The sequence below is a fragment of the Salmo salar genome, chromosome 06 (assembly GCF_965601325.2).
Source record: "Salmo salar chromosome 06, fSalSal1, whole genome shotgun sequence".
Taxonomy (NCBI): domain Eukaryota; kingdom Metazoa; phylum Chordata; class Actinopteri; order Salmoniformes; family Salmonidae; genus Salmo; species Salmo salar.
Window position 1 is genome coordinate 3760001 of NC_138296.1, and position 16150 is coordinate 3776150.

The following is a 16150-nucleotide window of genomic DNA, read 5'->3' on the forward strand; positions in this document are numbered from 1 at the left end:
GTGTGTGTGTGTGTGTGTGTGTGTGTCCACTGTGTGTGTGTGTGTGTCCACTGTGTGTGTGTCCATTGTGTGTGTGTGTCCATTGTGTGTGTGTGTCCAGTGTGTGTGTGTGTGTGTGTGTGTGTGTGTGTGTGTGTGTGTGTGTGTGTGTCCAATGTATGTCCAGTGTGTGTGTGTGTGTGTGTTTGTGTTTGTGTGTGTGTGTCCAGTGTGTTTGCGTGTGTGTCGACTGTGTGTGTGTGTCCACTGTGTGGTTGTGTGTCCACTGTGTGGTTGTGTGTCCAGTGTGTGGTTGTGTGTCCAGGGGTGTGTGTGTGTGTGTGTGTGTGTGTGTGTCTCCAGTGTGTGTGTCCAGTGTGTGTCCAGTGTGTGTGTGTCCAGTGTGTGTGTGTGTCCACTGTGTGTGTCCAGTGTATGTCCAGTGAGTGTGTGTCCAGTGTGTGTGTGTCCAGTGCGTGTGTGTCCAGTGCATGTGTTCAGTGTGGGTGTCCAGTAAGTGTCTCAAGTGTGTGTGTGTGTGTGTTCAGTGTGTCCAGTGTGTACAGCAAGTGTTTCCTGTGTGTGTGTGTGTGTGTGTGTGTGTGTGTGTGTGTGTGTGTGTGTGTGGTGTGTGTGTGTGTGTGTGTGTGTGTGTGTGTGTGTGTGTGTGGACACTGGGGACACACACACACAGTGGAGGCGTACACAAATTGGACACACACACACAACCTTGAGACACTTACTGGACACACACACTGGACACACACACAAACACTGGACACACACTCGACACACACACACACACTGGACACAAACATACTGGACACACACTGGACACACACACACACACACACACACACTGGACACACACACACAAACACACACACACAGTGGACACACTGGACACACTGGACACACACACAGTCAGCATATAACTTTGTCCAAGTGGTGGAAAGAATGTGTGTCTTAACTATCCTGATAAGTCAAACGTGTCTGATATGAACATTGAAAGAGGTAGTTGTTTGGGCTAAATTATAGATGGGCAGGGGAAGAGGTAGTTGTTTGGGCTAAATTATAGATGGGCTATGTACAGGTGCAGTGATCTGTGATCTGCTCTGACAGATGGTGCTTAAAGCTAGTGAGGGAGATAAGTGTTTCCAGTTTCAGAGATTTTTGTAGTTCGTTCCAGTCATTGGCAGCAGAGAACTGGAAGGAGAGACAGCCAAAGGAGGAATTGGCTTTGGGGGTGACCAGTGAGATATACCTGCTGGAGCGCATGCTACAGGTGGGTGCTGCTATGGTGACCAGTGAGTGGAGATAAGGGGGGACTTTACCTAGCAGGTTCTTGTAGATGACCTGGAGCCAGTGGGTTTGGCGACGAGTATGAAGCGAGGGTCAGCCAACTAGAGCGTACAGGTCGCAGTGGAGGGTAGTATATGGGGCTTTGGTGACAATACGGATGGCACTGTGATAGACTGCATCCAGTTTATTGAGTAGAGTATTGGACGCTATTTTGTAAATGACATCGCCGAAGACAAGGATCGGTAGGATGGTCAGTTTTACGAGGGTATGTTTGGCAGCATGAGTGAAGGATGATTTGTTGCAAAATAGGAAGCCATTTCGAGATTTAACTTTGGATTGGAGATGTTTGATGTGAGTCTGGAAGGAGAGCATACAGTCTAACCAGACACCTAGGTATTTGTAGTTGTCCACATATTCTAAGTCAGAACCGTCCAGAGTAGTGATGCTGTACGGGCGGGCAGGTGCAGGCAGCGATCGGTTGAAGAGCATGCATTTAGTTTTACTTGTATTTAAGAGTAGTTGGAGGTCACGGAAGGAGAGTTGTATGGCATTGAAGCTCGTCTGGAGGTTAGTTATTAACACAGTGTCCAAAGAAGGGCCAGAAGTATACAGAATGATGTTGTCTGCGTAGAGGTGGATCAGAGACTCACCAGCAGCAAGATCGACATCATTGATGTATACAGAGAAGAGTTGGCCCAAGATTTGAACCCTGTGGCACCCCCATAGAGACTACCAGAGGCCCGGACAACAGGCCATCCGATTTGACACATTGAACTCTATCAGAGAAGTAGTTGGTGAACCAGGCGAGGCAATCATTTAAGAAACCAAGGCTATTGAGTCTGCCGATGAGGATGTGGTGATTGACAGAGTCGAAAGCCTTGGCCAGGTCAATGAATACGGCAGCACAGTATTGTTTCTTATCGATGGCGGTTATGATATCGTTAAGGACCTTGAGCGTGGCTGAGGTGCACCCATGACCAGCTCTGAAACCAGATTGCATAGCGGAGAAGGTGCGGCATCAAGCTTAGAATGTAGGATGGCTGGGGTGTTAAGCATGTCCCAGTTTAGGTTATCTAGCAGCACGAGCTCTGAAGATAGATAGGGGGCAATCAGTTCACATATGGTGTCCAGAGCACTTCTGGGGGCAGAGGATGGTCTATAGCAGGCGGCAACGGTGAGAGACTTGTTTTTAGAAAGATGGATTTTTAAAAGTAGAAGTTCAAATTGTTTGGGTACAGACCTGGATAGTAGGACAGAACACTGCAGGCTATCTCTGCAGTAGATTGCAACACCACCCCCTTTGGCCGTTCTATCTTGTCTGAAAATGTTGGAGTTAGGGATGAAGATTTCAGAGTTTTTGGTGGACTTCCTAAGCCAGGATTCAGACACGGCTAGGACATCCGGGTTGGCAGAGTGTGCTAAAGCAGTGAATAAAACAAACTTAGGGAGGAGGCTTCTAATGTTAACATGCATGAAACCAAGGCTATTATTACAGAAGTCATCAAAAGAGAGCGCCTGGGGAATAGGAGTGGAGCTAGGCACTGCAGGGCCTGGATTCACCTCTACATCACCAGAGGAACAGAAGATGTGTGGGTGGTGGAACTGAAAGGTTGGATAAGGTATAATGAGCAGGGCTAGAGGCTCTACAATGAAATAAGCCAATAAACACTAACCAGAACAGCAATGGACAAGGCATATTGACATTAAGGAGAGGCATGCTTAGCCGAGTGATCATAAGAGTCCAGTGAGATTCAGACAGCTAGCCGGGCCATAGGTAGCAAGCTGGCAGAAGATGGAGGGAGGTCTGTTTTTAGCCACCTCGTGCGTTTCCGTCTGTAGATTAGTGGGGTTCCATGTGGTAGGGGGGACCAGTCCAATTGGCAAAATAGTTATAGTTATAGTGGCCCAAGAAAATTGTCCGATAGACCTATTCAGATAGCAGCCGATAAGACAGCTAACAATTAGCGGGCCGCAGATGGGCGTTCAGGTTACATCGCGACGGAGGGGCCAGTTGGATAACTCCCTCAGGCAGATAACGTTGATAGTCCAGTCGTGAAGGCCCGATGGGGCTCCGCATCGGCAGTAAAACGGGTCCGGATAGGCGATTGTAGCCCAGGAGTGGCTGATGGAACTCTTCAGGTGGCTAGCTCCGGAATAATTGATGTTAGCTCCGGGACCGACGTTAGCCAATAGTCACTCAGGTAGCAGCTAGCTAGCTGCAAGATCCAGGTGTAAATGTCCAGAACCTGCGGTAGAAATCCGGGGATATGGAGAGAAAATAGGTCCGGTATGCTCTGGTCTGAGTCGCGCTGTACAAAACTGGCGATAGCTTTTCGAGCTAAGGGATAGCTGATGACAGCCAACCGTCGCTAGCTGAACTCCAACGTTAGCCAGTGAACTGGCCAACCTCTGGCTAACCTCTGGCTAGCTTCTGTTGTGGATTTCAGATTTGAGGTAAATAATATATATATATTTTTTAATTGGTGAGGCGGGTTGCAGGAGAGTGTTTTAAGATTGAGTTTTTTGAAAAAAATATATAAAAAGATAGAGTATACAGTCCACACCATATCTATTTTGACAGTGAAGCTGACATTTTAAATGTGGCTCTATATTCCAGCATTTTGGATTTCAGATCAAATGTTTCATATGAGTTGACAGTATATAATGTCACCTTTTATTTGAGGGTATTTTCATACATATCTGTTTCACCATTTAGAAAAATAAAAGCACTTTATGTATCTAGTCCTCCTATTTGAAGAAGTCATAAGTATTCTGACCAATACACTTATTTTTGTTATTTTTATTTATTTATTTCACCTTTATTTAACCAGGTAGGCTAGTTGAGAACAAGTTCTCATTTGCAACTGCGACCTGGCCAAGGTAAAGCATAGCAATTTGACACATACAACAACACAGAGTTACACATGGAATAAACAAAACATACAGTCAATAATACAGTAGAACAAAATAAAACAATGTCTATATACAGTGAGTGCAAATGAGGTAAGTTAAGGCAATAAATAGGCCATGGTGGCGAAGTAATTACAAAATAGCAATTAAACACTGAATACTGGGGTGCCAAGGAGCAAGATAAATAAATAAATACAGTATGGGGATGAGGTAGGTAGATAGATGTGCTGTTTACAGATGGGCTATGTACAGGTGCAGTGATCTGTGTGCTGCTCTGACAGCTGGTGCTTAAAGCTAGTGAGGGAGATATGAGTCTCCAGCTTCAGAGATTTTTGCAGTTCGTTCCAGTCATTGGCAGCAGAGAACTGGAAGGAAAGATGACCAAAGGAGGAATTGGCTTTGGGGGTGACCAGTGAGATATACCTGCTGGAGCGCGTGCTACGTGTGGGTGCTGCTATGGTGACCAGTGAGCTGAGATAAGGCGGGGCTTTTCCTAGCAGAGACTTGTAGATAACCTGTAGCCAGTGGGTTTGGCGACGAGTATGAAGCGAGGGCCAACCAACGAGAGCGTACACATCGCAATGGCGGGTAGTGTATGGGGCTTTGGTGACAAAATGGATGGCACTGTGATAGACTGCATCCAGTTTGTTGAGTAGAGTGTTGGAGGCTATTTTATAGATGACATCACCGAAGTCGAGGATCGGTAGGATGGTCAGTTTTACGAGGGTATGTTTGGCAGCATGAGTGAAGGATGCTTTGTTGCGAAATAGGAATCCGATTCTACATTTAATTTTGGATTGGAGATGCTTAATGTGAGTCTGGAAGGAGAGTTTACAGTCTAACCAGACACCCAGGTATTTGTAGATGTCCACGTATTCTAAGTCAGAGCCGTCCAGAGTAGTGATGCTGGACGGGCGAGCAGGTGCGGGCAGTGATCGATTGAATAGCATGCATTTAGTTTTACTTGCGTTTAAGAGCAGTTGGAGGCCACGGAAGGAGAGTTGTATGGTATTGAAGCTCGTCTGGAGGTTAGTTAACACAGTGTCCAAAGAGGGGCCAGAAGTATACAGAATGATGTCATCTGCGTAGAGGTGGATCAGAGACTCACCCGCAGCAAGAGCAACATCATTGATGTATACAGAGAAGAGAGTCGGCCCGAGAATTGAACCCTGTGGCACACCCATAGAGACTGCCAGAGGTCCGGACAACAGACCCTCCGATTTGACACACTGAACTCTATCAGAGAAGTAGTTGGTAAACCAGGCGAGGCAATCATTTGAAAAACCAATAGGCAGTCGATTCAGCCAATAAGAATGTGGTGATTGACAGAGTCGAAAGCCTTGGCCAGGTCGATGAATACGGCTGCACAGTAATGTCTCTGTTCGATGGCGGTTATGATGTCATTTAGGACCTTGAGCGTGGCTGAGGTGCACCCATGACCAGCTCGGAAACCAGATTGCATAGCGGAGAAGGTACGGTGGTATTTGAAATGGTCGGTGATCTGTTAGTTAACTTAGCTTTCGAAGACCTTAGAAAGGCAGGTTAGGATAGATATAGGTCTGTAGCAGTTTGGGTCTAGAGTGTCATCCCCTTTGAAGAGGGGGATGACCGCGGCAGCTTTCCAATCTTTGGGAATCTCAGACGATACGAAAGAGAGGTTGAACAGGCTAGTAATAAGGGTTGTAACAATTTCGCTAGATAATTTTAGAAATAGAGGATCCAGATTGTTTCGCCCGGCTGATTTGTATGGGTCCAGACTTATAGTGTATTAAAGTGGTCAAAAGTTTAGTATTTGGTCTGATATTCCTTGAACGCAATGACAACATCAAGCCTGTGACTCTACTCAAGGTTGTAAACTCATTGGTTGCATTTGCAGTTTGTTTTGGTTGTGATTTGTAGAATCACAAGCTTGATGTAATCACTGCAGACATGGAATATGGGACCTATACTAAACGTATGTCTACTTCAAAACAATATCAGTGAATATGTCCAAATATGTAAGACTTCTTCAAATGGGAGAACTAGATACATAAAATGCTTTCATTTCTAAATGGTAACACAGATAAATATGAAAATACACTCAAATAAAAACTGACATTCTGTACTGTCACCTAATATTTAACCTTTATTTAACAAGGCAAGTCAGTTAAGGACAAATTCTTATTTTCAATGACAGCCTAGGAACAGTGGGTTAACTGCCTTGGTCAGGGGAAGAACAACAGATGTTTACTTTGTCAGCTTGGGGATTCGATCCAGCAACCTTACGGTTACTAGTCCAACGCTCTAACCACAAGGCTACCTGCCTAGTAGTCGTTGCGCAACTCCTAAATGTTGGAGCATAGCACCAACTTTAAAACTGTAAGCTTCACTGTCCAAACACATGGTGTGGACTATGTGTGCCTGGTAAACACATGTGGATCTGGTGAACAGTTATCACTTGTTGACCAACTACAGGCATACTGACCTCAGAGTCTCCAGTTTACAGTGGGGATTCCCCAGTCCAGCAGAGAGCACTTTCACTACTGAATCCTTCAGGTCATTGTTACCCAGATCCAGCTCTCTCAGGTGTGAGGGGTTTGACCTCAGAGCTGAGACCAGAGAAGCACAGCCTTCCTCTGTGACTAGACAGCCTGACAAAGAGTAAAATCATATTAAAACCACACTGCTATTCTTTGGTGTTGAAAATAGTGGCAGTATATTTTCTCATCATATTCAGATATATCAGTGTCCTGAAACCTGCCATATCTATTCATAAATACATGAATGTATGATTATTAGAAATGACAAATTATCAAAGTATTGCTTGTAGAGAGAAACATGTTTAGTACAAATATTTGAGTAGACTGACCAGACCAGTTTATAAAGCAGTATCAGTCAAAAGACAGACAGTGAGGTACCAGATTTAGATTGTATTGAGTACACAGTCCACACCATATCTATTTTGACAATGAAGCCAACATTTTAAATGTGGCTCTATACTCCAGCATTTTGGATTTGAGATCAATTTATTTTTATGAGCTGACATTATATAATGTCACCTTTTATTTGAGGATATTTTCATACATATCTGTTTAAACATTTAGAAAAATAATAGCACTTTATTTATTCAGACCCCCTATTTGAAGAAGTCATAAGTATTCAGACCAATTCAGTATTTGTTGTAAACTCATTGGTTTATTTGCAGTTTGTTTTGGTTGTGTTTGAGGTTATGTTTTGCCCAAAAGTAACTGAATGGTGGATGATAACTGGAGTAATTTTCTGTCTAAGTGAGTAGATAACATGTTTCTAAACACTACAAAATGAATCATGATGATGCCATGATTAAGAAAAATAATGAATGAATCATGAATAATAATGAGTGAGAAAGTTACAGAGGCTACAACAAAACATGCTAACCTCTCACCATTACCAATAACAGAGGCTACAACAAAACATGCTAACCTCTCACCATTACCAATAACAGAGGCTACAACAAAACATGCTAACCTCTCACCATTACCAATAACAGAGACTACAACAAAACATGCTAACCTCTCTCCATTACCAATAACAGAGACTACAACAAAACATGCTAACCTCTCACCATCACCAATAACATGAGAGGTTAGCATTTATTCTGATCTTTGTGCCTCTGTAACTTTCTCATTGATCATCATTCACGATTCATTCATGATTATTCATAATCATGGTAACATCCACATGAATGTAGAAGTGTTCAGAAACATCTTCTATTCTCACTGACAATACAAGTGAAGTGACTCCAAAATGACAGGACATTATTTACCATTCAGTTTCTATTAGGAAAAACATCATCCAAAACACAACCAAGACAAACTGCAAATGCATTCAACATGTTAGTAGAATCACAAGCTTGATGTAATCACTGTAGGCATGGAATATGGGACCAAATGCTAAACTTATGACAAAATTAATTCGTCCAAATAATTACGACTTTTTCAAATGGGAGAACTACTGTACATACATAAAGTGCTTTCATTTCTAAACTGTAAAATATATACAGTTGAAGTCGGAAGTTTACATACACCTTAGCCAAATACATTTAAACTCAGTTTTTCACAATTCTTGACATTTAATCCGAGTAAAAATTCCCTGTTTTAGGTCAGGTAGGATCACCACTTTATTTTAAGAATGTGAAATGTCAGAATAATAGTTCAGAGAATGATTTATTTTATCTTTTATTTATTTCATCACATTCCCAGTGGGTCAGAAGTTTACATAAACTCAATTAGGATTTAGGAGCATTGCCTTTAAATTGTTTAACTTGGGTCAAACATTTCGGGTAGCTTTCCACAAGATTCCCACAATAAGTTGGGTGAATTTTGGCCCATTCCTCCTGACAGAGCTGGTGTAACGGAGTCAGGTTTGTAGGCCTCCTTGCTCGCACACACTTTTTCAGTTCTGCCCACAAATGTTCTATAGGATTGAGGTCAGGGCTTTGTGATGGCCACTCCAATACCTTGACTTGGTTGTCCTTAAGCCCTTTTGCCACAACTTTGGAAGTATGCTTGGGGTCATTGTTCATTTGGAAGACCCATTTTGCGACCAAGCTTTAACTTCCTGACTGATGTCTTGAGACGTTGCTTCAATATATCCACATCATTTTCCTACCTCATGATGCCATCTATTTTGTGAAGTGCACCAGTCCCTCCTGCAGCAAAGCACCCCCACAACATGATGCTGCCACCCCTGTGCTTCACGGTTGGGATGGTGTTCTTCAGCTTGCAAGCATCCCCTTTTTCCTCCAAACATAACGATGGTCATTATGGCCAAACAGTTCTATTTTTGTTTCAACAGACCAGAACACATTTCTCCAAAAAGTACGATCTTTGTCCCCATGTGCAGTTGCAAACTGTATTCTGGCATTTTTATGGCGGTTTGGAGCAGTGGCTTCTTCCTTGCTGAGTGGCCTTTCATGTTATGTCGATATAAGACTCGTTTTACTGTGGATATAGATACATTTGTACCTGTTTCCTCCAGCATCTTCACAAGGTCCTTTGCTGTTGTTCTGGGATTGATTTGCACTTTTCGCACCAAAGTACGTTAATCTCTAGGAGACAGAATGCGTTTCCTTCCTGAGCGGTATGACGGCTGCGTGGTTCCATGGTGTTTGTACTTGCGTACTATTGTTTGTACAGATGAACGTGGTACCTTCAGGCATTTGGAAATTGTTCCCAAGGATGAACCAGACTTGTGGAGGTCTACAATTTTTTTCTGAGGTCTTGGCTGATTTTTTTTGATTTTCCCATGATGTCAAGCAAAGAGGCACTGAGTTTGAAGGTGTACCTTGAAATACATCCACAGCTACACCTCCAATTGACTCAAATTATGTCAATTAGCCTATCAGAAGCTTCTAAAGCCATGACAACATTTTCTGGAATTTTCCAAACTGTTTAAAGGCACAGTCAACTTAGAGTATGTAAACTTCTGACCCACTGGAAATGTGATACAGTGAATTATAAGTGAAAGAATCTGTCTGTAAACAATTGTTGGAAAAATGACTTGTGTCATGCACAAAGTTGATGTCCTAACCAACTTGCCAAAGCTATAGTTTGTTAACAAGAAATTTGTGGAGTGGTTGAAAAACAAGTTTTAATGACTCCAACCTAAGTGTATGTAAACTTCTGACTTCAACTGTATGTATGAATACCTTAAAATAAAAGGTGAGATTCTGTACTGTCACCTAATATGAAACATTATATCTCAAGTCCAAAATGCTGGAGCATAGCACCAAATTTAAAACTGTAACCTTCACTGTTCAAACACATTTGGTGTGGACTAATTGTGTCTGGTAAACACATGTGGATCTGGTGAACAGTTATCAATTGTTTACCAACTACAGGAATACTGACCTCAGAGTCTCCAGTTTACAGTGGGGATTCCCCAGTCCAGCAGAGAGCAGCTTCACTCCTGAATCCTTCAGGTCATTGTTTCTCAGATCCAACTCTCTCAGGTGTGAGGGGTTTGAGCTGAGAACTGAGGCCAACACTTTACAGGATGTGTCTGTGAGTTTACAGCCAGTGAGTCTGCCAACACAGAAGAAATACAATGACAGACAGGTTGTTATTAAAATCACACTGCTATTCTTTGGTGGTGAAAATAGTGGCAGTATATTTTTTCAACATTTTCTGATACATCAGTGTCCTGAAACCTGCCATATCTATTCAAAAATGAATGTATCATTTTTTGAAATGACAAATTATCAAAGTATTGCTTGTAGATAGAAATATGCATATTAACAAATATTTGAGTGGAATGACCAGACCAGTTTAAAAAGCAGTATCAGTCAGAAGACTGACAGTGAGGTATCAGATTTAGATTATATTGAGTACACAGTCCACACCATATCTATTTTGACAGTGAAGCTAACATTTTAAATGAGGCTCTACACTCTAACCTTTTGGATTTCAGATCAAATGTTTCATATGAGGTGACAGTATATAATGTCACCTTTTATTTGAGGATATTTTCATACATATCTGTTTCACCATTTAGAAAAATAAAATCACTTTATGTATCTAGTCCCCCTATTTGTAGAAGTCATAAGTATTTTGACCAATTCACTTATAGTGTATTAAAGTAGTTATAAGTTTAGTATTTGGTCAGATATTCCTTGAACACAGTGACTACATGAAGCTTGTGACTCAAACTCGTTGATTGCATTTGCAGTTTGTTTTTGTTGTGTTCTGGGTTGTCTTTTGCTCAATATTAAAATGGTGGATGGTGACTGGAGTAATTTTCTGTCTAAGTGAGTAGATAACATGTTTCTAAACACTACTAAATTAATCCTGATGATGCCATGATTATTACAAATTATGAATGAATCATGAACAATAATTATTGAGAAAGTTAGACGCTACAAGAAAACATGCTAACCTCTCACCATTACCAATAACAGAGACTACAACAAAACATGCTAACCTCTCACCATTACCAATAACAGAGACTACAACAAAACATGCTAACCTCTCACCATTACCAATAACAGAGACTACAACAAAACATGCTAACCTCTCACCATTACCAATAACAGAGGCTACAACAAAACATACTAACCTCTCACCATTACCAATAACAGAGGATACAACAAAACATGCTAACCTCTCACCATTACCAATATCAGAGGCTACAACAAAACATGCTAACCTCTCACCATTACCAATATCAGAGGCTACAACAAAACATGCTAACCTCCAATAACAGGGGAGGTTAGCATTTATTCTGATCTTTGTGCCTCTATAACTTTGTTATTCGTCATTATTCATGATTAATTCATGATTATTCGTAATCATAGTAGCATCCACATGAATGTAGAAGTGTTCAGAAACATATTCTATTCTTACTGACAATACAAGTGAAGTGACTCCAAAATGACAAAACATTATTCACCATTCAGTTTCTATTAGGAAAAACATAATCCAAAACACAACCAAGACAAACTGCAAATGCATTCAACAAGTTAGTAGAATCACAAGCTTGATGTAATCACTGCAGGCATGGAATATTGGACTAAATACTAAACTCTTGACTAAATTAATTTGTCCATATAATTTAATATTTTTCAAATGGGAGAACTACATATATAAAGTGCTTTCATATCTAAACGGTAAAATATGTGTATAAATACCTTTAAATCAAAAGGTGACATTCTGTACTGTCACCTAATTTGAAACATTTCATCTCAAATCCAAAATGTAAAACTGTAAGCTTCACTGTCCAAACACCTATGATGTGGACTATGTGTGTCTGGTAAACACATGTGGATCTGGTGAACAGTTATCACTTGTTGACCAACTACAGGAATACTGACCTCAGAGTCTCCAGTTTACAGTGGGGATTCCCCAGTCCAGCAGAGAGCACTTTCACTCCTGAATCCTTCAAGTCATTGTTACTCAGATCCAGCTCTCTCAGGTGTGAGGGGTTTGACTTCAGAGCTGAGACCAGAGAAGCACAGCCTTCCTCTGTGACTCCACAGCCTGACAGCCTGCAAAGAGTCAAATCATATTAAAATCACACTGCTATTCGTTGGTGGTGAAAATAGTGGCAGTAATTTTTTTTTCAAAATGTTCAGATACATCAGTATCCTGAAACCTGCCATATCTAAACTCAGCACTGTGAACTGCGTTTATTTTCAGCAAACTTACCATCTGTAAATATTTGTATGAACATAACAAGATTCAACAACTGAGACACAAACTGAACAAGTTCCACAGATATGTGACTAACAGAAATTGAATAATGTGTCCCTGAACAAAGTGGGGGTCAAAATCAAAAGTAACAGTCAGTATCTGGTGTGGCCACCAGCTGCATTAAGTACTGCAGTGCATCTCCTCCTCGTGGACTGCACCAGATTTGCCAGTTCTTGCTGTGAGATGTTACCCCACTCTTCCACCAAGGCACATACAAGTTCCCGGACATTTCTGGGGGGAATGGCCCTAGCCCTCACCCTCCGACCCAACAGGTCCCAGACGTGCTCAATGGGATTGAGATCCGGGCTCTTCGCTGGCCATGGCAGAACATTCCTGTCTTGCAGGAAATCACGCACAAAACGAGCAGTACTGCTGGTGGCATTGTCATGCTGGAAGGTCATGTCAGGATGAGCCTGCAGGAAGGGTACCACATGAGGGAGGAGGATGTCGTCCCTGTAATGCACAGCGTTGAGATTGCCTGCAATGACAACAAGCTTAGTCCGATGATGCTGTGACACACCGCCCCAGACCATGACGGACCCTCCACCACCAAATCGATCCCGCTCCAGAGTACAGGCCTAGGTGTAACGCTCATTCTTTCGACGATAAACGCGAATCCGACCATCACCCCTGGTGAGACAAAACCACGACTCGTCAGTGAAGAGCACTTTTTGCCAGTCCTGTTTGGTCCAGCGACGGTAGGTTTGTGCCCATAGGCGACGTTGTTGCCGGTGATGTCTGGTGAGGACCTGCCTTACAACAGGCCTACAAGCCCTCCATCCAGCCTCTCTCAGCCTATTGAGGACAGTCTGAGCACTGATGGAGGGATTGTGCGTTCCTGGTGTAACTCAGGCAGTTGTTGTTGCCATCCTGTACCTGTCCCGCAGGTGTGATGTTCGGATTTACCGATTCTGTGCAGGTTTTGTTACACGTGGTCTGCCACTGCGAGGACAATCAGCTGTCCATCCTGTCTCCCTGTAGCGCTGTCTTAGGCGTCTCACCGTATGGACATTGCAATTTATTTCCCTGGCCACATCTGCAGTCCTCATGCCTCCTTGCAGCATGCCTAAGCCGAGTTCATGCAGATGAGCAGGGACCCTGGGCATCTTTTTTTTTGTGTTTTTCAGAGTCAGTAGAAAGGCCTCTTTAGTGTCCTAAGTTTTCATTACTGTGACCTTAATTGCCTACCATCTGTAAGCTGTTAGTGTCTTAACGACCGTTCCACAGGTGCATTTTCATTCATTGTTTATGGTTCATTGAACAAGCGTGGGAAACAGTGTTTAAACCCTTAAGATCTGTTATTTTGATTATTACGAATTATCTTTGAAACACCGGGTCCTGAAAAAGGGCCATTTCTTTTTTTGCTGAGTTTATTCATAAACGGATGTTTCATTATTAGAAATAACAATTTATCAAAGTATTGCCTGCAGATAGAAACATGTATAGTACAAATATTTGAGTAGACTGACCAGACCATTTTAAAAAGCAGTATCAGTCAAGACAGACAGTGAGGTATCAGATTTAGATTGTATTGAGTATACAATCTATTTTGACAGTGAAGCTAACATTTTAAATGTGTCTCTATACTCCAACATTTTAGATTTGAGATCAAATGTTTCATATGATATGCATTTGCCATTTGTTTTGGTTGTATTTTTCCCAATAGTAACCGAATGGTGGATGATGACTGGAGTAATTTTCTTTACAAGTGAGCAGATAACATGTTTCTAAACATGACTAAAATAATCCTGATGCCATGACTAAGAAAATAATGAATGAATCATGAATGATAATCATGAGTGAGAAAGTTACAGAGGCTACAACAAAACATGCTAATCTCTCACCATTACCAATAACAGAGAGTACAACAAAACATGCTAACCTCTCACCATTACCAATAACAGAGACTACAACAAAACATGCTAACCTCTCACCATTACCAATAACAGAGGCTACAACAAAATATGCTAACCTCTCACCATTACCAATAACAGAGGCTACAACAAAACATGCTAACCTCTCACCATTACCAATAACAGAGGCTACAACAAAACATGCTAACCTCTCACCATTACCAATAACAGAGGCTACAACAAAACATGCTAACCTCTCACAATTACCAATAACAGAGGCTACAACAAAACATGCTAACCTCTCACCATTACCAATAACAGAGGCTACAACAAAACATGCTAACCTCTCACCATTACCAATAACAGGGGGATTAGCATTTTTTCTGATCTTTGTGCCTCTATAGCTTTGTTATTCGTCATCATTCACGATTCATTCATGATTATTCATAATCATGGTAGCATCCACATGAATGTAGAAGTGTTCAGAAACATCTTCTTTTCTTACTGACAATAAAAGTTAAGTGACTCCAAAATGACGGGACATTATTCACCATTCAGTTTCTATTAGGAAAAACATCATCCAAAACACGAACAAAACAAACTGTAAATGAATTCAACAAGTTAGTAGAATCACAAGATTGATGTAATCACTAGAGGCATGGAATATGGGACCAAATACTAAACCTTTGGTTAAATGAATTTGTCCAAATACTTACGACTTACATGAAGTGCTTTCATTTGTAAACGGTAAAATATATATTTATGAATACCTTTAAGTAAAAGGTGACATTCTGTACTGTCAGCTACTATGGAATGTTCTATCTCAAATCCAAAATGCTGGAGCATAGTGTCAAATTTAAAACTGTGACACCAGCCTTTGCTTTGGCTCCCCCCTCCTGTCCAGCTCAGGCGTTTGGCGTCGCCAGCCTTCTAGCTGCTGCCAAACCTGCTGCTGGCAAACGCCCTTTACTCATCAACCCCGGACTTGTCTCGTCGTCATTACACACACCTGGTTCCAATCCCCACTCTATCACTGTATATATACTCCCTCTGTCATTTGTCTTTGTCGGTCATTGTAAATGTTGCTTGTTTTTCTGAGAGGAATCTCTCCTACTATTTCCTGAGTACTTTATTATTGTACATTATTATGACCGACCCAAGAGAACAGGAAGCAGCAGGACTTCCCAACCTCTCCGCTATAGGATCTCCTCCACCACGACTCGTACCTGGAGCACCTCGGGACTCCCATGGACGAGGTGCTCCGGACCGTACGCCATCTGCAGGCTACACCACCACCTTCCCAGCTCCCCGCGGTCGTTCCAGCCACGCCACCACCATCTACAACACCCGGTCTGATCAGCAACGTCCACCTGCCCCTCCCGGAGCGGATTGACCGCACCCCAGCTCACTGTATGGGGTTTCTCCTGCAGTGTGACCTCCACCTTGCCCGTCATGCCGGGACGGCCTCTAAGAGGGATAAGTTGGCCTTGGTGATCTCGGTGCTGACAGGCTCTGGAGTGGGCACACGCCGTCTGGGAGAGGGACGGTCCAGAAGTGCAATCCTATGAGCGCTTCACCCAACTCTTCCGTGCCGTCTTCGACCACCCAACAGAGGGCCGAGAGGGAGGTGAGAGGGAGGTGAGCGTCTCCTCCATCTACACCAGGGGTCCAGGACAGAGTCTGAGTATGCTCTGGATTTCCGGACGGTGGCTGCATCCACTGGCTGGAACAACCAGGACCTGTTAACGGTTTTCCGCTGGCTACAGGCAGACGTCCAGACCGAGCTGACCTGTCGCGATGAGGACCTCACGCTGGACCAGCTCATGCCCGTCGTCGCCCATCCAGGGGTTTCGGGTCTCTCCCAGGAATCTCCAGCGAGACTGAACCTATGGACGTGGG

The 16150-nt window shown here is 42.6% G+C and overlaps 1 protein-coding gene and 1 long non-coding RNA gene across 2 annotated transcripts in view; one reads left to right on the forward strand and one right to left on the reverse strand.

Annotated features, from left to right (window-relative positions):
• Positions 1-16150, forward strand: part of LOC123743359 (uncharacterized) — a 202407-nt gene that overhangs the window by 169173 nt on the left and 17084 nt on the right. The window lies entirely within an intron of this gene.
• The window catches only part of LOC145879741 (NLR family CARD domain-containing protein 3-like), a 29271-nt gene that overhangs the window by 1395 nt on the left and 11726 nt on the right, over positions 1-16150 (reverse strand). Inside the window, exon 5 of the mRNA XM_082976096.1 lies at positions 12020-12193. Within this exon, the coding sequence (XP_082832222.1) occupies positions 12020-12193 (174 nt within the window). The remainder of the gene's footprint in view (positions 1-12019; positions 12194-16150) is intronic.